This window comes from Sander lucioperca, chromosome 7 (genome assembly GCF_008315115.2).
Source record: "Sander lucioperca isolate FBNREF2018 chromosome 7, SLUC_FBN_1.2, whole genome shotgun sequence".
In the NCBI taxonomy this organism is placed as follows: Eukaryota; Metazoa; Chordata; class Actinopteri; order Perciformes; family Percidae; genus Sander; species Sander lucioperca.
Window position 1 is genome coordinate 34,207,773 of NC_050179.1, and position 27,846 is coordinate 34,235,618.

Here is a 27,846-nt window from a genome sequence, read left to right on the forward strand (position 1 = left end):
GTCCCCCTACCACAACCTGAACCAAACCCTTGTCCCTAACCTTAACCACGGAGGGGGGCGCTACGCTTTTAACAGGAGGGACACAGATCACGACGGGTCACAGATTTCGGTGCAACACCGGTACCACTTCTTTTTCAAAATTAAAGTGAGCAACTTTTCAACACATCCACGTCTCTATATTCTTGTTTGCTCTGATTTAATACTTCTTCCTGCATTTATATACCTATATCAGATTATAACACACAATAACAGATTAGGGGGGATTTGGATTCCATAATAATGGTATCATCAGAGAAAAAAAGGAAAGGCTGCACTATGCAATTTGCCACACGAGAGATATATTTAGGATACTTGTTAGAGAGCTTAATGATGATGTATTTGCACTTCTACTGTCTCTTTTGGTGGAACAGCTTACAACTCAGAGACATCTGAAACATGACTGCCAAGTGATCACAAGACAAAAAGACAAGAGCCGTCGGTTTAATCATTAAAAATGTATGTATGTAAACTCTGAACCAAACATCACAATTCATCCAACAGTTGTTGAGACATTTCACTCCAAACACACAAATGTGAACCCTCATGGTGGCGCGAGAGGAAAAGTCAGAGGATTCCTAGAGTCAGAGGGAATCATCCTCTGAGGAACATGAATGTCCGTTCACAATCTCACAGCAATCCATCTCGTAGTTGTTAAGATATTTCAGTCTGGACCAAAGTGGTGGACCGACAGACCGAGCGACCAATGTTGCCTTCCCCAGAGCTACGTTGCTAGCATAGCTAAATAAAAAACAGCCTAGAAAAAAAGAGTGATTATCTTAAGACCTGATAGTGGTCCTTAGGATGGTAATTCACAGTCCTACCAATGGAGCAGCTAAAAATGTTTGTCCGGAGTGTGGTGCTAAAGGAAGTCATGGAGTCACCAAAAACATAAGGGTTCATCCTCTGGGGGAGCATGAATATTCAAAATAAATGCAACTACAATCAGGCCAGTTAGGGAAACAGTTAAAAGCTGATATTTTTTAAAGAGGTAAAGGTACTCAGTTTATTCTAAGTGTCTTGAAAAATGGAAACAGATCAACATTTAAAAGTCTCTGAAATCTCATACAATAAAAGTACAGTTGCTCCAACTCAGATACACTCGTTGAAAAGACAGATTCTCTCAATTTTCTTTTAAAAACTTTTACCAGATGGTTTGTGGGTCTCATCAGGCTTACATTTAGACTTAACAGTATTTTACAAATTCAATATTAAACCAATTTAAGAAATAAAAACAAAAAAGATCAGAACACTTTAGATTTTATTAAAAGGCCATTTTAGGGTTTGTATTTAGATATTGAAGACTATCCAGACCTTTTCCAAGACCTTAATACTCCCTGATTTTATTTTGAGAGGTAAAATACTATTTAAGAGTTTGTGGAACATAATTTGGTGAATATAATTAGCAAAGGAAACTCCCCTGAGCAGGCGGAGGAAGCAGTGTGTTCAGAGGTGGTGAAGAAAAACTGTGCAGTCCTGATTGGTCGTTGTGGTTTGAAACAGATTGTACTTGAGTAAAAAAAATAAAATAAAATCCAACACCACAAACCATTTCCTTCTCTCCAGGAATGTCAAAAAAACACAAAAACACGAGGTTCAAGGTCACTGTGCACAGTAACGGCTACGGTTACATTTTCCAAACATTAAAAGTCACAGAGAAACGGCACTTTGAGGATATTACGCCTCAGGAAAGAACCATTCATAAGGGCACATTTGTTCTTAAGGGGCACAAACAAGTTATTTAAGAGAACATGTCAACAGAGCAGACAGTTTTCCTTGTTTTTGCACCGGCAGGCAATTTATTTTTTGGCGTTGTTGGGCAAAAACTCCATAATAATCTTTCAGCATATTGTTTAAACTAGACTTCTGCATTCCCTCTTGGCTCTGTTTTTTAAATCTAGCCCATGTCATGGGACATCGGCCAATCACAGGTCATTTCAGAGAGAGGGCGTTCCTATTGGCTATTCTACACATGCACATAGAGAGGGGAGCAGGAAAACTGCAGGAAGAGGTCTTGAAATTCTGGCGTTTTTTTCCTTCCGCTTTCTACCCACTGCAGCTTTAATGTAAATTATTTGTAGTTTAAATGTTTCCCAAATAAAATAGCAATGAATAAAACAAGACTTAAGAGTCTACATCCATGCTAGAAGCTCTGAGTCTGTACTTAAGAACAGCACCGCTTTGAGCTAAATGCTAACATGCTAACATTTAGCAGGTAAAACATTTACCGTGACCGCTGTCTTGGATTAGAGATTAAGAATGCTAACATTTGCCAATTACAACTAAAGAATGGAAATACCATTTGTTTTTGCAGGTATCTGGTCATAAACCAAAGTACTAGACACATAATGCCAAACGATGGATCGAGATTTCCGCCCTTAGAGTAGACTAATAGTCATAAAATAATCAGAGCATTTGTGGCATTTATAATTTTAAATACTGAAGGATTTTGGCGCGGCAACTTTTACAATCCTTTTTGTTTCGCTGATGTCGGACAGAAAAACAGAACATTTAGGTTGGAGGTAGGAAGGTTTGGTGAAGCTCACTCACCTATTTACCATTTAATGATAGGTGGTTTTGAAGCAACCAAGTAAACTGTGTTTAGATATGATTTTTTTGAGCATCCTTTTAATTATAGAACATGATTTATTAAAGGATCCTGTGGAGTTTTTTTGGCGCTTACCCACTGCTAGTACCAGCTCGGCCGCGGTGTCCCATCCTCCTTTTCCCATTGCAGATTTAGTACCACCTCATGCGCGAGGCGAGCATGGCTGGTCGTCATAGCGACGCCGCAGGAAACTGCCGTGACCTAACGCGCGTGGAAGGTGTGTTGTTTTTGATTCTCGGCATGCAGCTGTTTGCCAGAAAACACATTTTGTTTCAAAAGAAGCTGGAGGCAGCAAAAAACACCGCTGGCTAAACTATTTAAAAATGGCGGGTTTGTTCAGGCCCCCCCCCCCCCCGTCTGCAGGTTTTCACGTCACCTTTTGGTATCGCCTCAGCTCGCTTGGAACCTCGACGGAGGTGATACTAAAATAAAGTACCTGGGACTTTTTTTTATCATAATGGACAAACCAAAACAGGCGATTAGAGTCTAGGCGAGTCGAGCAGGTACCATGTGATGGAAAAACGCCATTAGACCTCTAATGGCGCCACGGATCAGTTGTGGGTCTATATTTAGTCTGTCTCGAGCTTGAGGATTACACATTCCTGCCAGAGGTGTTCAGCTCTCACTGATCTACAAACCACAGTTTGTATTGCGGCAAGAAACACAGCAATGTGCCAAGAAAACGGCACGCTAGTTGACATGGATGCAAACATTAGGCCAGGGATCTTCAACAGGGGGTCCGGGACCCATAGGGGGTCCTCAGAGTCAATGCAGGGGGGCCTCCAAATGATTGTTAATTTTTGAAAGTTTTTCAATGAATCCAACATATTATTAGCAAATATAAATCCCCACTGAAGATAGGCTTACTGGCCCATAGGTAAGGTATAGTCACTAAGGCCATCCAAAGATACAGTTAATCCTAAAGATTTACTGTGCCAGACAAAATGAAAATGGGATTTATAAAATCATGGCAACAATGATATGGGTATTTAAATAGCTTAGCATTCTATGCAAAAATTGTAGGCCACCGTACACGTTATTGTAGGCCCAGTTTAATACTATGCAACTTCATTTTATACAATAGCCTATATGTAGTAGGGGGTCCCTGCTCCGTCTCTCTTTCAGTTAAGGGGTCCTTGGCTTAAAATACGTTGAAGACCCCTGCATTAGAGGATTTAAAATAATTCAGTAATCCGTAATCCTACAACCTGGACTATATACTGGACATTTCCTCCATACATTCTACTGTATATATCCTGAACCTTTGCCTCTCCATGCAGCTTCTTTTTTCTTAAAGGTCCAGTGTGTAACGTGTTTAGTTGTTCATTATCAAAATCTGTGTTGTCCGTTCACAAACTTGTCCTTTTTCATTTTCATTTACCACCACCATCAATACCAAGTATTCCTATTAGCTTAACGCTCCATATTCATGCTCCATCTTGAAATACGTTAGCCGGTAAGGGACATACAGGACATACTGCTCCGCCTTTCGCGTTTTCGCTGTCACATGATAAACTCACAGGTGCTGCTAATGGGTATCGTAGCTTCCCGGCCCCGGCAAAGTTTGAAGAAGGAAACATGGAGGACCAACACATATTCAAAATCCAAATTTCAGGAACAGGAGTCTTCTTCTTTGCCCAGAAAAAGAAAAAGGAGATTGAAAAGAGCAAGAGACCGACTTTCTGAAGCGTGAAGGCTACCGTAGCTCTAATACGTACTTTGAACTGCGTGGCGCGAGAGAGTTGACTGCGATATATGATCTCAACGCTAGATGGGAGAAATTCCCACACACTTGACCTTTAATGTTAAATAGTTTTAAGTTACGTTATTTGTTTCTGTATTTATTGTTTGTTTATTTCATATCAATGTTTAATGAGGTAACGTATGCACCAATATGATGAGTCGAATTCCTCATAAGTGCTACTCACTTGGCAATGCATCCTTTTCGGCTTCTGATAGTTCTTAATCTTTTATAAGGGAATTTAATTCAACACTTTTGTTGTCCCTCAAGAATTCCCAGAATGTGTTTTAGTGAGAAACTCTGCCTGTAAACACAACTTTTGTTTGTTTATGAGAAAAATCCACAGGGCAGCTTTAACTATGTGATATTATTTAAATTCAACACAAAGGAAGAATCATTACAATAATTAAAGAATATTTCATGTCATTGTGGCTTTACGTTTTATGCTGATGCACAGCGCCACTTCTACAGACACTAAAAAAGACCACCAATCAGAGCAGTGATAGTCATAGTTTCCTTAAATGTTTGGAAAAGCAGTCAAAGAGTCATTTTCTGGGGTCTGTAACTGCTCTAAGAAGATCCAGCATCTTAATGAGCAAATTAAAAAAAATGTAAGTCTGACTGATTCATGTAGAAGAAAATCGTCTTAAGATTATCTACACATCCAGCAGCATCGGCCTGCAGTCAGTCTTACCAGGTTAGATCTTTCAATTTCTCCCAGAAAGGTGAGGAGAGGTCAAGCGTTAAGAGACGGAGACCAAGCATCCTGCTTCTGGGCACTGCAGCCGAGTCTGAACCTGGTCTTCTCCGGCTCGGAAAACAGCCATTGAGGTTCAATGCAGCGCTCTGCAAACCCAGCTGGACTCATGCAGGTTCGTCGCCTCCACTGTGCAGTGGTTGAACCACAGCTGGTCAGACCGAGAACTCAGCACCGCCCTTCCAGGTGCGTCTGGGGAGCAGGGTTGGTAGTTTGAGTCCAGCGAAGGGGCTGATCCACAGCAGCGAGGGTGGACCTCCAAACACTGACCTCAGCCCCGCCCAGCGAGTCTGACGCTCCCACGTCGGCTTCTCATTCTTCAGACGCTCGATCTCCTGACACACAGAGACACACTACCTCGTTACACACAGACATACATACCTTCACTACACACAGATAAATAGTCTTACCTTACTCGGAGACAGACAGGGAGTATTGAAACACTATTATAACATATTATTTATAGTACAGTGAAATATACAGAACATGAGTTGATATTCAGTTCAGTCACTTTATATTCCAGATGGGAAATAATAAGTACACATAAACTAGAAAGACAACGACACAAAAACATAAAGTACAAAAATGTTTCCAGAACATAAAATATACAGAACACAATTAGACACAATGCTACAGCAGCAATCTCTAATTTTTTTTATTAAAATTACATGTGCAGATTAAGCCGAGTTATTGCTATGGATGGGGATCGTTAGTTTTTTATTGATATCGATACCATTTTCGAGACTGCTTAACGATCCGAGTCTTTATCGATACCATTATCGATACTTTTCTATTATTTGGTGGAAAGACGAGACGACAAATTCTTAATCTTAACAGAAACTGTGAGTCTGTGACTTCTGTCACCAGAGCAAGAACAGTCTTTGCTGAGTTGTGTTGGTGACCATGATGTTGTGGCCCTCCTCCCCCACGGGGTTCAGGAGTCTGGTAGGACCAGGCTAGTGTACCAGAGTCTGGTAGGACCAGACTAATGGACCAGAGTCTGGTAGGACCAGACTAATGGACCAGAGTCTGGTAGGACCAGACTAATGGACCAGAGTCTGGTAGGACCAGGCTAATGTACCAGAGTCTGGTAGGACCAGGCTAGTGTACCAGAGTCTGGTAGGACCAGGCTAATGTACCAGAGTCTGGTAGGACCAGACGAATGGACCAGAGTCTGGTAGGACCAGGATAATGTACCAGAGTCTGGTAGGACCAGACTAATGGACCAGAGTCTGGTAGGACCAGGCTAATGTACCAGGGTCTGGTAGGACCAGGCTAGTGTACCAGAGTCTGGTAGAACCAGGCTAATGGACCAGGCTAATGTACCAGAGTCTGGTAGGACCAGGCTAATGTACCCGAGTCTGGTAGAACCAGGCTAATGGACCAGACTAATGTACCAGAGTCTGGTAGGACCAGGCTAGTGTACCAGAGTCTGGTAGGACCAGGCTAATGGACCAGAGTCTGGTAGGACCAGGCTAATGGACCAGAGTCTGGTAGAACCAGGCTAGTGTACCAGAGTCTGGTAGGACCAGGCTAGTGTACCAGAGTCTGGTAGGACCAGGCTAAGGGTCTTTAGGCACACACTGTGCTCGTAAATAATTTTTCCGGTTTGCGCACGTATCTATTTTTAGACATAACGTTATATCATCCACTAGTCTCGATAACAGTATCAATAAGCTCACACCTTATTGATTTTCAGGTTTTGAGAAATTTGGAACCGGGTACTTAATAGAACTGGGGCTTGAGACCCATCCCCATTACTGCACAGGGAACGGAGGAGTTTTTACTCTTATTGCTCTTGAATCGGGATACTCTTGAGTCTACGGTCTCGGGGGAATGAAAGACAGCGAGTTTATGTCCTCACCGTCTCGTCGTTGCAGATGGAGTGGAGCTGAGTGCTGAACATTACAGCTGTGAAGGTGAAGAAGAGGAGGGCTTCCATGCAGAGGAAGATCATCAGCATCATCGTCACCGGAGGAGAGAAATCACTGCACTCTGGACGCAAGAAAAAACAACACGGTGAACTGCAGCTAGCTCCTGTCAGTCCCGGGGAGGGGGGGGGGGGGGTTCCTGATATAACCACACAGGTGATACTGGGTATCGCTTGATACAAACAAGAACAAGCACTTTGATGCCCAGGCCTAGATAAAGAAATGATAAGTAAAAATTAAAATAGTTTAAAGGGTAACTTTTTTTCCAACCTGGACCCTAAAAGTTTTTGTGTATATTTACATATATTTATACATACATATATATTTGTGTATTCAATATTTTTGAAATTGGTCCCAGTATTAAGCGAGACTGCTGCAGTCGGCATCGGTGAAACAAGCTACAAAGTAACGTTAACCGGGAATTTTATCATCATAAAACACACTTCATTCAAAGTCAAAAGAAACATAAATCAAAAGCCGTCTTGGTTCGTCTTCCCACTGTTCCACCAATCACCACTCTGGTTTGGTTAAAATAAAACCTTAATTCACCCATTTACATGTGGAAATATGCTGGCTCTATACACGCTAAAAGTCCTGATTATTTACATGGAGTCTGGTGGGATCTCTGAGCCGTTTCATGTTAAAGCAGCTACACACCGGGCCGATAATCGGCTGTCAGACAGTCTGGCGAGGTCGGTGACTTGAGTCTGTTCGGTGTGTTCCGTGCCATCGTCCGTTGGAGGAGCCGTCGGCCTTCATTTTGGCCGACCTGACATGTTCAGTCGGGGACAGGGCAGTCGGGACTCACCCGGAAATGGCAAGCGGGATGAGCCTCTCAAAATCTGACAAAAATCTTTTAAACTGACCTTTGTTGATCTGAAATGAAGACAGATTCAGCAACTGCACGGCCTATTTCTCTCTTAAAATGTTTTCAGAAACACGTTTCGGTGAACTATTTTAGTACAATATGAGATCGTATTCTGAATGAGTCGCCAGTAATGGCCGTTCGAAAAATCCAAAATCCGGAAGCAGCAGCCAGATCCATGTGACGCGTTCGTCCAATCAGCTGCCGGTTTTCATTTTTTTGGGCGACAATACAGATTAGCGCCGCCCGCTGATTTTGGTGTGTTCTGGGGCACTTTTTTGACCAACTCGGGGAGACTGATCAGTCCAACTGCCTTTTCTGCCGACGGTCGGCCGTCTGGTTGGTCTGTAACGGCCTTTAGACAAAGAGAATCTTACTCTTTAACCATTGTGTTGTCTTCCTATCGACCATGCAACTTTTTGTTTTTCTGGGTCAAAATTTTAGTTGTTCTTTTTCGACATGTCACGTTTTTTTTTCCCCCCAAGTTTTTTTGTCACTTTTTACGATTTTTTTCGGCGCTTTATTGATGTTTTCACTGCGTTTCTGAATCTTTTTCGAGAATTTTTAACACTTTTTTTCAACGTTCTTTTGTCATTTTTTTCTCCAAATGCTATAAAAATGTAATAAAACACCCAAATTCAATGAAAGTAGTGATCATTTATTTTACTTGTGAAGAGCATTGTAGGAAAGCATCCACGTTATTTTCTTTGACAATTTGGTTGAAAAAAACACAAGTTTCTGATGTAGAGACCTTTTGAAAATGGGTCAAATTTGACCCGAGGACAACAGGAGGGTTAACAAAAAGGTCTATCTCTGTAGGGATCCTTTCCATAATGTTGTCAGACACTTGGGATAACAATCTGAGCCTGAGTCTGTGACAAAAACAGCACTTTTAGTGGACATAAAATAATGCACATTTGCCCTATAGGATCACACTGCAGTCCCGTTCACGGTTACAGAGTTCTTCCTAAATACTGGACCAATTTCAGAGAGTTTTGTTCACATTAGTACCTTTCAAGTGGTTTTCAGGACTCACCTCTCCACTGGACTTTGATGCAGGTGATGAACTGGTATCCACAGAGAGCCAGAGCGTGACTGGAGATCATAGCTATGTACATCTGTGGACAGAAGAAAATGTACCAGACTTCCTCACTCTGTTAGTGTTTTAACATCTCAGAGTCGGAGGGGTCTAAAAGGATTTGAAAATACGTTTCTCTTTCATTAGCTTCAGCTAGTTGTGGTGCCAAAATGTGTAACATGACCGAAAGTTTAGATGCAAAGAAAAAAGGAGGGGAGCTGCTTGAATGCAGAAAAGTGAGCAAAAGTGTGCAAAAAGTGTTCTTTGTATTTTTCTTTTGTATTTTCATTATATTTCTCTGTATTTGTGTTTCATCTGCTGCAACATCTAAGCTCTAAACAGTTTTGTAACTATTACTAAAAGTGCTACAACAGCTGCAACTAACGATTATTTTCATTATCGATTAATCTGCTGATAATTTTCTCGATTTATGGCTTAATCGTTTGGTCTATAACATGTCAGAAAATGGTGAAAAATGTCCATCCCACTCACTCAAAGTCCAGATGACCTCTTTAAATTTCTTTTGTTTTATCCAAAACCTAAAGCTATTCAGTTTAATATGACATAAAACAGAAATAGGCAGGACATCTCCAAATTTGAGAGGCTGAACACAGCATGTTGTGTTATTTTACAGGACTAGTTGGCAATTATTTTTCTATCCATCGACTAATCGTTGCAGCTCTAGTTGCAACCCAGTCTAATCTATTCACACACACACATTTGTCACCATTGTTGCTTCCTCATTCAGCAAATGATGACTGATTGGTGCCCAAGAGTCAGGATTGAACATTAAAAAAAAAAAAAAATATATGAGTCATTTAAAGGGTAACTACTGTTTTTTTCAACCTGGACCCTAGTTCCTGTTTTTGTGTCTAAGTGACTGATGGGAACAGCAATCTTTGACATTGGTCCAGTATTAAGCAAGAACACTGCAGTCAGCAGTAGCAAAACAAGCTACAATGTAAGTTAATAGGACAATTGTCCAGCTTGTATTTACCTTCACAAAAGTGCTCGTTTTGCTGCTGACAGACTCAGATTAATATTCTAAGTGTGTGACAACGTTATGGAAAGGATTTCTAAAGAGGTCGATCTTTCTGTTGAAGAGTAAGATCATTTTTTAAAACATAAAACATCCACGAAATCGCATTCGCTAAACCCACCAGACTCCATGTAAATAAACAGTAATTTTAGCATCGTAAAATACACTTAATTCAAAGTCGACAGAAACAAATAAAACTATGAAAAGCCATTTTGGGTCGTCTTTCCACTTTTCCAACCGTCATAACACTAGTTTTGGTTTAAATAAACACATAGTTTACCGATTTACATGTGACAATGTGTTGGCTCTATACACGCTAAAAGTATTGCTTTTTTTAAATGGAGTCTGGTGGGTTTAGAGCTAGTGACTTCAGAGCTGTTTCTGGTTAAACAGAAAGGTCTCAAAGAGGTTTAGAAGGTCTCTCTCTGATATATGTATGTAATGTTGTCACACACTTGAATAATAACCTGAGCCTGTCAGCGGCAAAACGAGCACTTTTGTGAAGGTAAATACAAGCTGGACAATTGTCCTATTAACTTACATTGTAGCCTGTTTCGCCGCTGCCGACTGCAGAGATCTCGCTTAATACTGGACCAATGTCACAGATTGGTGTTCCCATCAGTCACTTAGACACAAAAACAGGAAAATAGGTTGAAAAAATGGCAGTTACCCTTTAACCATGCAACAAAATAACCATTTTGTTATTAACAAAACCGTCTGTCTCTCAAATTCAAGACGTGTGTGGAAGTCAGCCTGAAGAAGAAAGAAGAAAATCAGATGAGTAAGTGGTCAGGACAGTAAATGAGCTTACGGTGAAGAGGACGAAGAAGCGCTGGTTTTTCTCCCCGACACAGTTGTTGACCCAGGGACAGTGGTGGTCCATCTTGCGGATGCAGCGCTTACAGATACTACAGAAGAACGAGGAAGGAATAACACGGCAGTATTACTTCCCAACCTGACTAACTTTACTAACAGTTTTAAAACAATCACCTCAGCTGCCTTGTCGATAACAGCTAAAGATGATGACAAAGAATTGGTTCAGTGTCTTGTTCTGCTTCCAGAAAACCTCCCAAATCAATCAGTGCAGCTTTAAGAATTTATTTATTATTATTATTTTATTTCTTTATTTAATAGAGTTAATATTGAAACTCTAGTCTGGATTAACAGAAGTACATTTCCAGGATAAAGCCTGACACCTGATTAGGGTTCTGAACCCGGTGCTAATATGGCACTGGTGCCTACCGGACCGAATAGCAACGCAGATTTCAGTGCCTCATTTCAGTGCCACTGATATGCCTGCGCTTCTCTCTGATGCTCCAAAACAGACATTAGAGGCAACAGAAACATCGCTGCACGTGACGCTAGTTAACGCTACACTCAACAGCAGGTAACGTTAGGCTACCGTTAGCTAGTAGCTGGATTAAACACGGTTAAAATGCTGACAGCTAACGTTAAACGGTGTAAAATGTGACTGTATTTCACTGTAGAGGATTCCGACACCGGGACGTAACAGTTCTGCAGCTGCCGTTGTTGGAAAAACAACACTGTGTTCACTGAAACTGGTGCATTCAAAGTTATTGTAAAATGCCCTTGTCCCATCTGGTGGTTGTTTTTGTCGTTCAACAGCAATTTACTGATGAAATAAGTTACTGTTATAAGTTATAGTTATTACATTATTATTAAATCACTTAATTTTGACCATATGGCCTTAGCAATAAACAAGCCGTTCTTTAATGTCGCCAACTATTGTTTAGTACCCTTCTGTTTTTCTTTTTTTTCGGTTCAGGCACCGTTTTAAAAGTATCGCTTTAGCACCGGTATCGGAAAAAACCCAAACGATACCCAACCCTACACCTGAAGATTTTAAAGATTTACAAAATATATGTTTACGGCAACATCATTTCCTCTCTAACTGGGAGGTTTTGGGGCCGATTGGTGGGATTGCTGTGGATGAAGTACACACGGAGATACACTGGTAAGAGATAGTGAGGTGTAACCATGTATCAGCTAATTTAAATAGCTCACGTTACTGTATTGTGTGAACAGTTAACTTCATTTGATATTGTATGTGCCGTTTTCTTTTGCGGGGTGCAAATGTTCCACCAAAACAAGTTCCTTCCCGAGACTATTTAGCAGAGTCCCGTCGCTGCGTCCGGAGCTTAGCGTGCCAAACCCTACGGAGCGTAGACGATTGGGACTGGTTTAAAGAAATACAAAACAACCCAGAGCGGTTTCTTTTTTCTATCCCAGAATTTATATGTGGTGTAGGTCTGGCAATGTGAGACTACTGAAACTCCCTCCAGGTAGTATGAACCCTTCTGACCTGCAGTGATGAGCCCTCTCGGGTTTGATGCTGCAGCATTTTGGACATTTGTAGATGACCTCGCCCGGCTTCAGCTGCAGACTCTCCAAGTATTTTTTAGTGGCGTTTCCTTTAGGAACGGCTCCCTTAGGAGAGGAAACAGGAAACAGGGACAATGAAAAGAAAGAATGGGAAATATCTTATGGCTTAGTTCCAACTTGGAGCTCCTACTTTTTGCTAGGGCTGCACAATATACTGTCATTTTATCGTCATAGCAATATTAACTGGCGCAATAAACACACTGCGAAAGGCTGCAACATATTGCGAGAGACACTCAGAGATTCTTTGTGTTAGTTGAGAGGAAATATCGGTAGAAAAGAGCAGATTGAAATGTAACCGTCATTCTTTCTTTTTTAGTGAGGCATTTTATATCGATGTTCAATTTGTTCAAAAAAAGAATGTGGATGAAATTATTTCCTTTTATTTGTTGTATTTTATCAGAATACTGAAAGCAGCAAAACTGAGTTCACTTTAATATCTATTTATCGCAAGTAATATCTAGGGCTGGGTACAGAATTCAATACTTTTTAGGCACAGACCAAATTGCCTCTAAAGTATTGAGTATCAAAAAATGCCTTGTTATTCATTACCCAATTTTAATACCTTGGGAGTAAATCTCATCGTCAAATCTGCAGCATGCTCCTACCAAGATCTAATGTTTGTGATTGGCTGTCTAATGTTACACGTCGTAGAGACACGCAGGAGAAACTCTACGTTACACAGAGACGGGGCTTAAGTAGTAGGAGCTGAAACATAAATAAAATAATGTGTGCCAATATGTTTATTGTTGCAATTTCTTTTTGTTTTGTAAAATTGGTATCCAAAAAAGTATAATTTAGGAACCGGTATCGAAGTCACAGTATTGGTATCGGTACCATGTCAAATATTTTTGAACAATACCCAGCCCTAGTAATATCGTTATCGTGATATTCAACAACGTTTCCTCACACCGTGCAGCCCTATTTGTTACCATTGAAACTAAAATCATATACATGGTCTCCCGTCAGCTTCCTCACCGGGTCGGTCAGCATGGTGCGGAGGTGGGAGGCCAGCGCCAGCACAGCCAGGCTGTTGAAGAATACTCCGTTGACCACGGCGTACCAGAAGCTCCGGGAAGGCAGCAGCATGACGAACGTGACCACAAAGTCCGCGAATAAGACCAGGAACCAGGTGATGAAGGCACACACCATGCCGCAGCAGTCCTGGATGAACCAGAGTCGCTTGGCTTCGCCGTGGGAACTCGTCTCCACCTCCGCCTCCTCCTCCCCGTCCAGCAGGGGGCGCTGCTGCTCCACGTCCCTCAGCCTGTGACCCGAGGACATTCTGCCCTGATGGAGGGAACCGAGGAAGAAAAGGCAGGTTAGGGCGCTTACACACCACCTGTAGTTCGGTGGACTCGGTGCAATTCGGGGGTGAAGTTCCAACATTGTTGTTGTTGTTGTTATAAAACTAACTTTCTGTCATATTTGCTGAAACTGACCCTATGTTCCAGTAGAACTACATGAAGCAGGTCATTTTGAAAAAGATCCAGTTCCTCTGGCACCACCTACAGCCTGTAGTGCAATTTGCAAAAATCCACCGCTCCCTGTTCAGATGCACCAATCAGGGCCAGGGGGGGGTGTCTAACTGCGTGCCAATCACTGCTCATGCACACGCATTCATTCTCCCTTGTGGGGGGAGGGGCTTAGGAGACCGTTTTGGGCTTTAGCAGAAAGGGGGGAGGGACTGAGAAGTTGTCGATGTTCAAATTTTTTGGCTAAGTCCTGGATCTTTAAATAAAATAGCATTGTATGCTGACTTCACAGTAAAGATACATCTTAGAGACGTCCAGCTTGAATCAGTGTAGATGAAGTTAGACTCAGTGATGCATACTTACTTGAAAGTGCCTCTACTTTATAGCATTATCTTCTCTCCTCCTGCTGCTCCATAGAGTCACAAGCTGCTTTGCCTCCGAGTCACATCCCTGCAGACAACAGAGAGAAATGTTCAGGCAGTGGTGGAGGAAGTATTCAGATACTTCACATCAGTAAAAGGACTAATACAACACTTTGAAAATACTCCACTACAAGTCCTGAATTCAAAACCTTACTTTAAAAAGTATGTAAGTTTTTTCAGTAAAATGTACTTAAAGTATGAAAAGTAAAGGTATGTTGACTGTCAGTGTTTTCCTCTTCTATCTGATGTTTCTGGCTTAATATTCCTGCTGCAGTAATGTGTATGTTGCATTTTACTGCTGTAGATGTTTAAGGTTGAGCTCATTTTAACTCCTGTATATCACATTCAATAAGATCATCATATGTTTGTAGCGTCGCTGTCCTGTGAGAACCACATATCTCTAAAACAGTTTTAAAATGTTTCATGGTGTCTGAAAAACAGCCCTGTTTTCAGCTTTGTGAGGATGCATTTTCCGGCTGATCCAAGAGGCTTTTTAAAGACTTTCTTTAGAGAATTTTCTCAACACATAAAGTGTTGCGGCTGTAAGCAGTCCAACAAAGTGCTGCCGCGAGGGACTAAACACTGAGAGATGCATAAACACACTGTGATGCGCTCGAGATTGTATTGCAATGATTTATTCCTCCACACGTAAAATACAACTAGTACTGCAGTTACCAAATGTAAAGTTACTTTGTGAATTGAAATAAGTGCGTTACTGCGGCAGTCAACAGAAAGTGTTCGCTCCCAGGCTCACCCCCCTCTCTGTAAAAGCCCAAAAAACCAAAAGGTGAACAGGTGAAGCAAACACATATAATGTTATCACTTCCGCTCAAACTGCGATGAAAACGCCCACCACCTACAATATAAGTGCACAACACAATAATCAATAAATAATATAAATGAGACCATAATCAACATACAATATGTGGCTCCTACCACTTCATCCTTCAGTTTTTCACAAACATTCAACATCAACACATCTGGAGATACGTAGTTTTCACTGGACAGGAAGGGGATGAAAAAAAAGTCTTCACGAAAAGTAACTAAAGCTGTCAGACAAATGTAGTGGAGTAAAAACTACAATAGTTACCTCTTGAGATGTAGAGGAGTAACAGTTACAAGTAGAAAGTAGAAAATATTCTCTACACCCACACCTCTACACATTACATACTTATCATTCCAATATGCATCTTGCACACTACTTTGCACTATTACTTTTTGCACTTTACATCCCACTCCATGTGGACTTGTCTTGATATTATGTCTTATTTGTATATTGTATTTTTGTATATTATGTTGCTATGTGCCTATATATACACACACATATATATATATATATACACACATATATACATACATACATACATACATGAATACTTGTGAGCAGCACTGTATATATATATACAGTGCTGCTCATAAGTATTCATACCCATGGTCAAGTTGACTAAAAAGAGGAATAAAAAAAATCATCTTTTGGAAATTGATCTTAATGCCTTAATTAAAAAAAAATGAGGAAAAATCCGACCTTTTAAGGACACCAATTTTTTTTGTGAATTAATAATGTATTGTAAATAAATAAATGTTCTTCCTTAAAATACAGGGGCCATAATTATACATACCCCTATGTTAAATTCCCATAGAGGAAGGCAGATTTTTATTTTTAAAGGCCAGTTATTTCATGGATCCAGGATACTATGCATCCTGATAAAGTTCCCTTGGCCTTTGGAATTAAAATAGCCCCACATCATCACATATCCTTCACCATATCTAGAGACTGGCATGGTTTTATTTCAGTTAGCCTAATAGCTGGTTTGATTTGCATTGATATGGATCTTATCTCGGATTTTTCCTCATTTTTTTAATTGAGGCATTAAGATCAATTTCCAAAAGATGATTTTTTTATTCCTTTTTTTAGTCAACTTTAGCATGGGTATGTATACTTATGAGCAGCACTATACCCCCTATTGTATTATTAAGTACAGTACTTGAGTAAATGTAATTAGTTACATTCCACCACTTTAACGTTCGCTTCCATCAACGTTCCTTCACTGTCAACATAAATCAAACCAAAACAATATTTAGCTAACCTAGCGTCATAAGCTACGTTAGCATAACAAACCTAGCTAGCAGCCACCTACTTCTAGGTTCTAAGCTGCTGTTAGCCACATTTAGCTTCCGGTATAAGCTACCGTTTACTGTAAAATAAACAGTCTAATTACAATAAAGTAGGTCTGGTTACAAACAGGGACGTTATAACGCCAAACGCACACCAGCAAGACTAACGTTATAAACAGTAGCTAGCTACTGTAACGTTACACTGGTTAGCGTTAGCTTACCTAAGCTAGCGCACAGCTAACCGTTAGCTTATCCAGCTGTCATATGTTTAGCTACAAATTCTTCTTTTTAGATATTCAACACATGGCAGGTAAACCGACACAAGAGCCACAGTTAACGCGACGAGACGATGCATTTTGTGGGTGATTAATATTGCCACAGGAATTATATTATAGCTCAATATTAACATTAACATCCACATCTTCATGAGACTGAACGACAGAGATTTTGCATTTTTCAAACGCTAAAATATTGATCTTCAGCTCTGGGAGTTGTGTTCTTAATATTATTAGAACATGCATCACTTTATGTCAGATATGTTAACTCACCTTTTGAAAACTAACCATTCATACATGTATGGTTAAATGTCATAAAAAAATAAAATTAATCTGATATGTTTGGGCTTGGCCCCTGTTCGGGACTGATGCTGCATTCCAGTGGTGTCGGGATAATCGGAGAAATGTGATCCAGAGTGGGAAAATTCAAGTTATCGAACCACAACTCGGAAAGTTGGCAAAATCTTTGCTACACGCACAGGCTACACACTATTTGCTGAGTTGGCATCATATTGTCATATATAAAGTAAATGTTGTATTCATGTTAAGAAACGTTTAAATTAATTCACGTATTGCATTTTTTTTTTCGCTCACATGTAATTTGTAATCTGGTAATAGATACTAGAAAATGATCAACGTTTTGTTTAAACGTTCTGAGCAATAAAATGCAACACATCTTGGTTGTATGGTCCATGTTTTTACTCCCACATTACGATTTAAAGCTTATCCACATCCACACACCACACACCGAAGACGGCAGAACCACTTCCTACTTCTGGAAGTGGGACCATCCAAGGAGCCCCTGAATGCAACATACCGTTGGCTCTCTCCCATAGAAAAGCAACAGAGGTGGGGCGGTTATCCCGGGTTAAACCCATTGACATATGTTAAATCGGGTTAACCAGACTGACATTAATTTGTCAAATCAACAGGATTAATCCTTTAAGTCTCTTCTCTTTTAAAACAGAAAAATATTGTTTGAAAATGCTTTTGATAAACCAGCTGTGGAATGGGCTCATTGCTGCCCCCTTTGGCCGTTGGAGGAAAAACACCCACTAAAATATTAAATTATTGTATTTTTTGGACTCACATTTTTAACATCAATATTTACTTTAACATCAATATGTACTTTAACATCAATGTTTACTTTAACATCAATATTTACATGGATATTCTGATATTAACCCTAACTAATAATAGTTCACAATTGCTATTTTATAGCCATTTTAAATACTCCTATTTAATTTGTACCTTTTTCTATTCATCTATGCTTATTTCGGTCTTCCCCAACTTCCCCACTGTGGTTCAACAAAGGTTTATCTTATCTTATCAACACTGCCAACATTTTTATGTTAAATGTTGTTGAAGCTTCTTCAGTTGAAATAAAAACACTGATAAACAACTAGTCTCAATGCCAGCTTTATTATTGGTTATTTGAGTGTGAATTAAATAAGGCACATTCACCATTCATCATTTTTAAACCATCCAAACATGAAATTAAATAAAAAAAGAATACAAAAATAATTAGGACTTCTGATTGGTTTGACATCCTTCCATCTTAAATAAGACACCGAAAGGTTACAAAGACGCTGCTTTGCTGGAGACTCGGTGAATATTTCTGTGTGTGTGTGTGTGTGTGCGTGCGTGTGTGCGTGTGTGTGTGTGTAATACAGTAGACACATTGAAGGAGAGTGGAAACAAGACGGACGGTTGACAGTGAAAACACTGACCCACAGTTTTAGGGCTGTAGGTGACGCCAATGATTTCCTAAAATTGATTTTGCATTGCATTTCCGATTCAATATCAATTAGGTAACAGGATAATTTTAGTTACAATACAAATTTTGCTTGGATATTAAAGATTCTCAGAGATCTTCCGCTGGAAATTGTACAAGCAAGAAGCAACCCTTGAATCTCTTTACGATGACGTTTACAATAAGAATTGACCCCCCAAAAAAGTTAGTTTAAAGGACTTTTTGCTAATACAGTCATTGTGAAAATTCAAGAATTAAAAAAATAGATTTCTAGATTTTATTAATCGAAATCGGATCACGTTAGGGCTGCACGATATGAGGAAAATATCTAATTGCGATTATTTGACTGATATTGCGATTGTGATATGATTCATGATATTGGAGGGAATGATCATTTTTGTATTGTTCTCATTTTCATTGAAAAATCTAAAAAAATTAAAAAGAAAAAATCTTTTCTTTAGTCCGTAGGATAGGATTTGTAGGCCAGGATGTCTCAGCAGCACCACAATACTTTATTTTAGAACGGTTTGACATATATTTTGCCTTTAACAAATATTGCGCCCCCCTGCAATTTGGATATTGCACCAGTTCATATTGCGATTTCGATAAAATTGCGATTAATTGCGCAGCTCTAGATCACGCAAACAAAGACTGATTTTAAACGGAGGATTGATTACTCTAAGCCAGCCCTAGTCGGTTTAAAGTGAAGCTTCGTCCTCACTACAGTCAAACACGCACAGTGAGAGACGTGGACATTATTGTGAACAGTAACGCTGATGGTGACAATTCTACAGTACTGCAGTCGTTTCATAATGTAATTTGTATTAAATAAGTTTGAATTCTTCTTCTCTCTGGTGGTTTTGCACGTTTTCTTCCGCTCTTTAACAACTCTTATCTTCTGCGTCACTGCTGACCAATCTGTGCTTGAATAAAAACATTAAAAACCCAGCTGTGTGATCCTTGAACGTGCTCTACGTCTGTGCAGAAAAACACATTCTCACATTCAGGAGAAGCTGAACCTCTCTGATCACACTACCGTCAGAAAGAGTCATAGATAAAATTAAAAGAATCCTAATAAAACAAAAATATATATAAGTGGAGTACAATGTTAAACAGGGAAAACAAGCAAAACCAACCAAACTGTAAATTCATTCATGAACGCTAAAAAAAAAACGAACTAGTATTCAAGTAAAACAACGTGTTCTTCAAATGAAGTCTGGTGCAGATCAGAGCTACAGTCTGGTGGCTTGAATCAAAACTAAATCAACAACATTCACGCAAATTAAAATAACAGTTTGTATCCCTTTTTCTTTACTGTGAAGGCTAGAAGAAGAAAGTGCTTTAAACTCGGGTGAGGAGGAGGAAGAGGAGGCTCTTTTAACCGCTTACACTTTTCCACGCTGGCATTGTTTCTGCAAAATTAAAACGGTTGAAGAACTGTTTAGTAGAAGTCAGCCCACAGAAATGCGACTTCACTGTGTAGTTTCTCCTACTACGGATGCAGCGACAGTCGGCTGCGTAGAGTCGACGCCACGTCTGATCTCAAGTCGTGTCCTTTCGTTGCTTCTTTTTAGTTTTTTTGGCGTTACTTCGTGGCGAAGGGGGAAAAATCAAGTCAGTTTTGTGCTCCTTAATAATCTCCCTGTACGAATCCTCACGATGTCTCCGTTCATTTCAGTTGAAGCCTTCAGGATTCGACTCCGTGTGGTCTCCGTCTCTCTGATCGCCTCTGTCAGATTGGATTGTGGGGTGGAGCTCAGCGGGGCAGGAAGGACCGGAGTCTCCGTCCGTGTCCTCAGACGGCAAAGCCTCGTTGTTGCCGTGAGTGTGATCGTCCGACGACTCCAGCTCTCCGTTCCGAGAGCGGAGACTCTGGCCGGTGGTGTCGGACGGCTCGGCGGCGTCACGTGAAGCACAGCGAGCGGTTGGAGTGTGTGTGGGACGGGGTTCAAACGGATTATTGGCGTGTGACGGTGCATCAGCGGGCGAGGATGGTGAGGTCTCGCTACCGTTGGAGTGGGTTTCGTTGGCGTCAGGCTGTGCGTCGTCTCTGTCAGTGTGCGCGTCGTCTGTCCGATTCCTCTCTTGCGGAGTGTTTTCAGGCGCGTCTGGAGCGCGTGTGGGCTCCGGCGTTTGTTCTCCCGAGTCCAGGGTGTGACAGCGACTCAGGGGCCGCTCTCTCAGCCGGGGCCCGGCGGCGAGGCTCGCCGAGGGGCTGCTGACCTCCACCGTCTCCCCTCGCCTCAACCTCCGCCTGTCTGGATTCCCCTGGGCAGAAAAAAAATTAAAGATCAGATCAGGGCTGCATCTAACAATTATTATAGTCAATTCATCTGAATATTTTTTTTTAATCGTTTTTGGATTAGTTGTTTGGTCTCTAAAATGTCAGAAAAAACGGTGAAAAATGTGGATCAGTGTTTCCCCAAAGCCCAAGATGATGTCCTCAAATGTCTTGTTTAGTCCACAACTCAAAGATATTCAGTTTACTGTCACAGAGGAGAGAAGAAACTAGAACGTACTCACATTTAACAAGCGGACATCAGAGATTATATTATTAATTTCTAAACAATCTACTTGCAGGGACTTGAAGCTTGTTGAAATGCAATGGCTTTTATTTAAAAATAAAAAATGACTCACACCGATAAACCGATTATCAAAACAGTTGGCGATCAACTCAACAGTTGACTAATCGATTAATCAATTTACCTTTGCAGCTCTAGATTAGACCATAAGACCCAGATTCAGTTGGACGACAGGGCTGTAGACGTTACAAAGTATAAAAGGAAAATAAATATATATTTTATTTAATGTTTGGCTGTGAGTACAGAGAAAAGTTTATATTTTTTACACCTAAAAAAAAAAGCAGAACAGGAAAGGCCACATCTCAGACTCAGAGACTTAGGGTAACTAAAGACGCTCTAACTGGTGTTTTACTGTGATTTGAAGCTACTCTATGTTGCTGTGCTATTTAAAGGAATACTTCAGTGATTTACTATTGCATCTTCAGAAAGTCGAGGCGCTCACAAAAACAAATCTGTCAACATAGAGGCAGCAGAGGCTGAGATATGCGGACTTTTAGTCCCTCACATTCAAGTCAAGCTTTCTTGGGTCCGACAGCCCTTTGTGCGTTGGCCAAGGCTTCTTCCTAGAGCTGTAATCAGGCCTTAAAAGTTCGGCCCGACAAGGCCCGAGCCCGACAGAATTTGGCCCGAGCCCAACAAGTACATTTTGATTGACAGCTTTTTAAAAGCCCGAACCCGTTTACATCCCGACATTATTCAAATGTGAGCACGTACACAGCTCTTTTACCTTTTGTCAAGTGAGTCTCTTAAATTAGTCATTTATACATTTTTTAACATAATTTATTCATGACTAACGGAGGTTACAGGCCACTTGGAAGTTGGAACAAAGAAATAAAATAAGTCCTCCAGAGGCCAGCCTCTGTTTCACCTCCTCAGCATCCATTTTTGTGCTAATCGAAACGCATCACCTCATCACCGCTCATTCGCAGCGCAAGCCTGAGCCCGGCCCGAGCCCGTGTAAAATATAGATATAATAATTAGAATAGAAATTACCACAAACCCGCCCGAACCCATCAGGTTCGGGCAAAGATCTTCAGCTCTACTTCTTCCCTTTTTTTGTTGTTTTTGGCCAGACCTCCAGACTCCCATAGTTTTGCTTAAATCTTCAGTAGTTATTTTATGTGAATAAAAAATAATTTACTTTAACTAATCCTCGAGTATGGTGTCCTTTAAGATGTTGACGGTTACAGTTGAGTTCTTCTGTTGTTGCCATAACATCTTGATGCTACATTTCCCATAATGCATCGGAGTTCAACCATTCATTCTTTGAGGACGATGAATGTCTGAAATAAATTTCATGACAGTCCATCCAATAATTGTTGAGATATTTCACGTGTACCTGATTCTGGTTTGTTGAACACCTGGAGGGAGGACCAGAGGAACCCTTCTTTAAAATAGCTATTTCGTATGTATTTGGTTCTGAATTTATTGCTTATTTCATACGAATGTTTAATATGTTTGTTTACATATGCACCAACCACCAAAGCACATTCCTCGTAAGTGTAACTTACTTTGGCAATAAAGCCCTTTCTGATTTGGATGTTGCTGTGCTATTTAACAAAATACTTCAGAGGTTTCATATTGCACTTCCCGAAAGTTGGGGCACTCACAAAGAGAGAAAATCTGTCAACATAGAGGCAGCAGAGGCTGAGATATCCGGACTTTTAGTTCCTCACATTCAAGTCAAACTTTACTTGATCCTACATTTCCCATAATGCAACCAAGTTCCACCATTCATTCTTTGAGGATGATGAATGTCTGAACTAAATTTCCTGCCAATCCGTCCAATAGTGGTTGAGATATTTCACATGTGTACTGAATAGGGAATTATGTCTAAAATAAGGCCCTAAGGCCTGTCAAATCTGACTCCAATTTATTAATTCCCACGCCAACAGAGAGTTGCTAAAACGAAAAAGTTTACTGAGTCCAGCATAAAAGTACAACACAGCTGTGGATTCACAAACAGCATCTAAGTTTCCCTGGCAACAGACACTTTAAGTCAGAGCTGGTCCACCAAGATCTCGTCTGAAAATGAACTCTGATCTGAGATTTCCCGGCGTTTTTATTCTCTTCTCACAGGGGGTTGTCTCCTAGTTTCTAGACTGTCTTCTTCCACAAACACACACACACACCAAGGTTGGGTCTCTGTGTGGTGCAACTTCCTCGCCTGCTCAATCAATGCACCTCTATGCCATAAAAGCCTAAACTATTTTTATGACTTAAGCTTAACTTTCTGTGCATCAGAGGTCACCCGGAGTACTTTTAACCACTTCCTCAATGACTAACACAGCTCTTTTGCGACGAGCACATATACACATTTTGTTAATAAAATATTTCTACAGTACCTGGCTCTGGTTTGTTGAACACCTGGAGGGAGGACCAGAGGAACCCTTCTTCATCTGCTGCATCCTGAATCAGAGCACATCCGAACACAGTAGATATAATAACTTTATTGCTGTTAGCGGTTTGTGAGAGAGCTGAAGTTTGGCGAGCAGCTACCTGCTGATGGACTGGGCCAGCTTCTGTCTCCGGCCGTTGCCGTGGTCCTGCAGCCGCAGACGCTGGACGAACGAATGAGCTGCAGCGACAACAAGGCAAATCAAATCCTAATTAATGACGGACAGAATTTAATATACAAGAGTTTTGCTAAAAAATGAATAGTGACACCTAATAGCACTTTGACTGAACATCTGATAATAACACATGAAATGTTTAAAATGAGGCTGAAAATAAATCAGAAAAGTCAGAATGGATTAATAGTTTTGTTCCAAAGCTTGGAATAAACGCCATCTTCCCCCCTGGAGGCTGAGCGGACAACATTAGTGCTGTGGTAGGCACTTTATTTTTGGCGTTGTTGGGCAGAAATTCCATAATAGTCACTCAGCATTTTGCAATTCAGGTGATTTGAGAGAAAACTAGACTCCTACACCACCTCTCGGCTGTGTTTTCAGGCTTTAGATAATAGGCTCGTTCGAGATGAGCTGCGCCTCGTCTGTAAAGTGGACGAGAGCAGGCGGCAGCAGCTGGGGGGTGGGGACGAAAATCCGCTGTCAAGTCGGACAGTGTACAGCCTTTTACAGCAGCCTTCAGGCTGAACAGGAAGTCACAGAAACACTCACATCCTGCTCCACATGCGATCTGTTGCTGATGTTAATAAACAACAGACTGTAGATGATCCGTAATATGAACGGATTTAGTCTCTCTGATTTCTAAACGTCACTATCATCCACACAGCATGTGTTCTGTACAGAATAAGGGCTCCTGCACACTGCCTGCGTGGCGTGTCCGTTTTTATTTCGGCTCCCATGTAGGACCGACGTCTATTTTTCACGTGACATGCAAGCGTGTTGGAAGCATTTCCAGGCAAAATAGAATACAAAAAGATGTTTATATGTCATTTTGACACACATACATTTAATAAATGACATTTTGATGTTTGAAAGTCTCTAGGCTTTGACATAAATGCAGATATAAATGTCATTTCAAAAAATAATAAATATTATCGATTTTCAAATATTGCACCTGTCAATACAGAACAAAATATTCTGTAGCCTATTTTGCCGTCAATACTGCCGACGTTGTCTTTGCTGTAATCAAATCAGTCTATATTTATGTTTATGGGAAACATACAGTACATGGCTACAGACAAGGCTAGCAGCAGCAGCGGCGCATCAGACACGTTTCTGGTGTGCAAAGACAGAAAGAAAATGCTACGCAGCTGACACGCAACAGAAACGCCAAGCTCACGCCACGCAGTCAGTGTGCAGGAGCCCTAAGCCTTTAAATCAGACAAATAGCAGTTAAAATCCCTCCAATTCAAAAACAATAAAAAGGTTTAATAAAACGTCATCATGTTGAGTCGATTCTGAACCAGCTGTTAGATCATCTGAGAGGCAGGCGTTTCCCAGCATGCCCTGGGTCCGCCTGGGTCTGCGCAAAGCCCGTCTACGGAAAGCGACCGGAGATCCCGCTTGACGGCATCCGAAGCGGAACCAGAATGTCAGAGTGAATATTTCGGTGTGGTCTTTAAAACATTAGCAAACCTCTTTCTAGCCCGTGTATTGACAGGGAGAGTCTAACCTGTCAGCTGTGTTGTCGATGCCTCGAGAGAACAAAGGAAGTGACTCAGAGCTTGCCGTAAAGCAGAATCTCTGGCCGTATATGTGTATGACGTCATTGACATTTTAAAAGGCTTTTTAGAACAAAAAAGCCACTTTAAAAAAAATCTAACACCCAGCAGTGTGTATTGTCTTAGCCTCCCCTTTCGAATGCAACATTCAAATTACTAGACAAAAAATTATATCCTGAGAAAAGTGGATTTTGAGGGGTATCGCTCCATAGAGTCCCATTCATTCTGCACTGACCTGGGAGCGCCCCCTATATGGAACTCTGGTGGAACTGCAACCAGTTCAGAAGCCGGAAGTATCGAGAGAGTGGAACTTCTTCCCTTATTAGAAATTCTTTGGTCTGCGTCTCAAACCTGCGGCCGCCTTGATCTTGTGAGGTTATCGTTGCCCACTTGTCCATGACGTCAGAGCAAGTTGGGATCAAGTCGGACACAAATCTAACCAGCATGCATTGGGCAGTGATTGCTGGTGATCAATTCTGTGCAGGCCTGGCTCATCTCACCTATTCTAGCACAGTGACGGGAGACTTTGGCCAATCGCAGGGCATTTCAGAGAGAGAGAGAGAGAGAGAGAGAGAGAGAGAGAGAGAGAGAGAGAGAGAGAGAGAGAGAGAGAGAGAGAGAGGGAGAGAGAGAGAGCGTTCCTATTGGCTGTTCTACAGACAGAGAGGGGATCGGGAAAGCTGCAGGAAGAGGTCTCACTCTATATGAAATTCTGGCGTTTATTTCACTTTCTATCTACTGTAGTTTTAAGAGGAACTGATTTTGAAATGAATTACCCAGAGCTCCTTTGGGCACAGAGAGGAGTTTGATTGGTTCAGCGTCGGGAGAAAGTCCGGACGCTGTCTGTAGAGCTCTCAGGATCTCTGTGTTCTGCAGAAGAAAACGTTCAAAAGTTAATGTTACTGCTAATATTGTCATTTATCACTGCTAATGCTTTATTCAATATTGCTCAATAGCTCTGAATCATATAAACATAATATTGAAAAAGATCTTTAAAGGTTTACAGTGTGTGAAAAAGATTTTTGACAAATGTTACTATTTCTGTGCACTGATGAGACATTTAAATATTAGTACATATACATATGTTATCTTACCGGACAAGAATAACACATTTTTCCATGGTTAGCAACACAACATACAGTATGGATATGCAGCATATTTCATGTAGTAAAGATTGGAGACAGTGACAGTTTAGTCAAATGGGCTTCAGTGTCGCTGTAGTGTGTGTGGCACCACCTTTCCGCCCAGCTCATAGGCGCAGTCCAGTGGCGTCCTCTGCCTCTTGTTCCTGAGGCCGGGTGAGGCTCCACCCCTCAGCAGCAGCTCCACCAGCGCCTGGTGTCCGCCCCGCACCGCCTCATGAAGAGCCGTATTCCCCTGAAGGTTCGCCACATTCACCAACGCATTACTCTGAACGCACACACACACACACACACACACACACACACACACACACACACAAAAAGCAGTTTCTCATTAAAAGCAATTTAATGTCTTTTAGAAACGGCAACTTCTCTGTGGCTGTGTGTGTGTGTGTGTGTGTGTGTGTGTGGCCTTTTCTTAGACGTTGAATTGTTGGTTTCATCAAGCTGTACAAATTCAAGGTACTTACCTAAACACTTGTGCAACTAACGATTGGTTTCATTGTCTATTAATCTGCTGATTATGTTCTTGATTAATCGATTTTTCGTTTGGTCTATAAAATGTCAGAAAGTGGTTACACATGTCCATCCCAGTTTCACAAAGTCCAAGGTGACGTCTTTAAATGTAAAAAGCCTCTTGGTTCTAAAGGGGATGAAGTGTTTACCTGTAACAGGGTGGTGGCTGTCTCCAGGTTTCCACAGAGACAGGCCTGTATCAGAGGTGTGTTGCCATACTGATCCTTCTTGTTCAGTTTGGCGTTGCACTCGAGCAGAAACCTCATCACCTAAAACACACCGAGGACACAAACACACACAATTTAAGTAATTATATGACATAGACATAATAATTTATGACAAGCTGACATAATTTTTCTTTTTAAATTTTAAGTTTCATTTCTGAGTAAATTTGAAAAAAAATACAATAAAAATCCTCCATGTTAATTTAAAGCCTGGCGTTATTTATTATTTTTCATTATTACATCACTTGTTAAACAGTTGTATTGTTTTATGAGACATTAGGCTGTGACACACACACACACACACACACACACACACACACACACACACACATACACACACACACACACACCTCTCCTAGTGCCTCTCTCTCCGGAGATACATTCACTGTTGGTTTTAGTTTGAACACGAGATTTGGTGACACAGAAAAACATTAAAATATCACAGACTTTAAATCTTTTTTGTGCACTGCTGCCTTTCTGCCACACGGTGGCGCGAGTAAGCCTGGCTAAAGCATGAGCCAGACTTCCTGATGGCAGAGAGATATCGGGGTTGTGGTTGACCCACTTCTACATAACAGGCCACTGTGTATTTTTATCACTCGTGTGACACAACAGTGTAACACAGCACCGTTTAATAACAACAATGTTACCTCCACCAGGAAACCTGCTGCCTTAGAAAGCACTCAGGATGACTCGGCATCTATTCCTGGGACAACTTTCGGACCGAAACTCCGAACACATCTTCCATTTTTAAGAAT

The 27,846-nt window shown here is 41.0% G+C and overlaps 2 protein-coding genes and 1 long non-coding RNA gene across 5 annotated transcripts in view; all 3 read right to left on the reverse strand.

Annotated features, from left to right (window-relative positions):
* Positions 1 to 450: 450 nt before the first annotated feature.
* Positions 451 to 3,165, reverse strand: LOC116036373. The gene is made up of 2 exons (XR_004101570.2): positions 3,016 to 3,165; positions 451 to 2,577 (listed from the first exon to the last, which is right to left on the reverse strand). It is a non-coding gene; the product is annotated as an uncharacterized LOC116036373 (long non-coding RNA).
* A 1,278-nt stretch (positions 3,166 to 4,443) lies between these two features.
* On the reverse strand, positions 4,444 to 17,264 carry LOC116036349 (palmitoyltransferase ZDHHC7-like). 2 transcript variants are annotated; one of them, XM_031279875.2, is made up of 8 exons: positions 17,016 to 17,264; positions 14,294 to 14,380; positions 13,434 to 13,745; positions 12,379 to 12,503; positions 10,867 to 10,963; positions 8,975 to 9,056; positions 7,007 to 7,137; positions 4,444 to 5,477 (listed from the first exon to the last, which is right to left on the reverse strand). In XM_031279875.2, the coding sequence occupies exons 3-8, from the start codon at positions 13,737 to 13,739 to the stop codon at positions 5,298 to 5,300; spliced, it is 921 nt and encodes a 306-aa protein (XP_031135735.1). In that variant the 5' UTR covers positions 13,740 to 13,745; positions 14,294 to 14,380; positions 17,016 to 17,264; the 3' UTR covers positions 4,444 to 5,297. The 2 variants fall into 2 exon arrangements, with proteins under 2 accessions (XP_031135735.1, XP_031135736.1); XM_031279876.2 differs by lacking the exon at positions 17,016 to 17,264 and adding an exon at positions 16,881 to 17,009.
* A 1,764-nt stretch (positions 17,265 to 19,028) lies between these two features.
* ankrd27 (ankyrin repeat domain 27 (VPS9 domain)) overlaps positions 19,029 to 27,846 on the reverse strand; it is a 56,990-nt gene continuing 48,172 nt past the window's right edge. For both annotated transcript variants that reach the window (XM_031279822.2, XM_031279821.2), the window contains exons 23-28: positions 27,014 to 27,133; positions 26,443 to 26,616; positions 25,983 to 26,076; positions 23,577 to 23,655; positions 23,423 to 23,486; positions 19,029 to 20,763 (exon numbers count right to left, since the gene is read on the reverse strand). In XM_031279822.2, the coding sequence (XP_031135682.1) occupies positions 20,170 to 20,763; positions 23,423 to 23,486; positions 23,577 to 23,655; positions 25,983 to 26,076; positions 26,443 to 26,616; positions 27,014 to 27,133 (1,125 nt within the window). In that variant the 3' untranslated portion in view covers positions 19,029 to 20,169. The remainder of the gene's footprint in view (positions 20,764 to 23,422; positions 23,487 to 23,576; positions 23,656 to 25,982; positions 26,077 to 26,442; positions 26,617 to 27,013; positions 27,134 to 27,846) is intronic.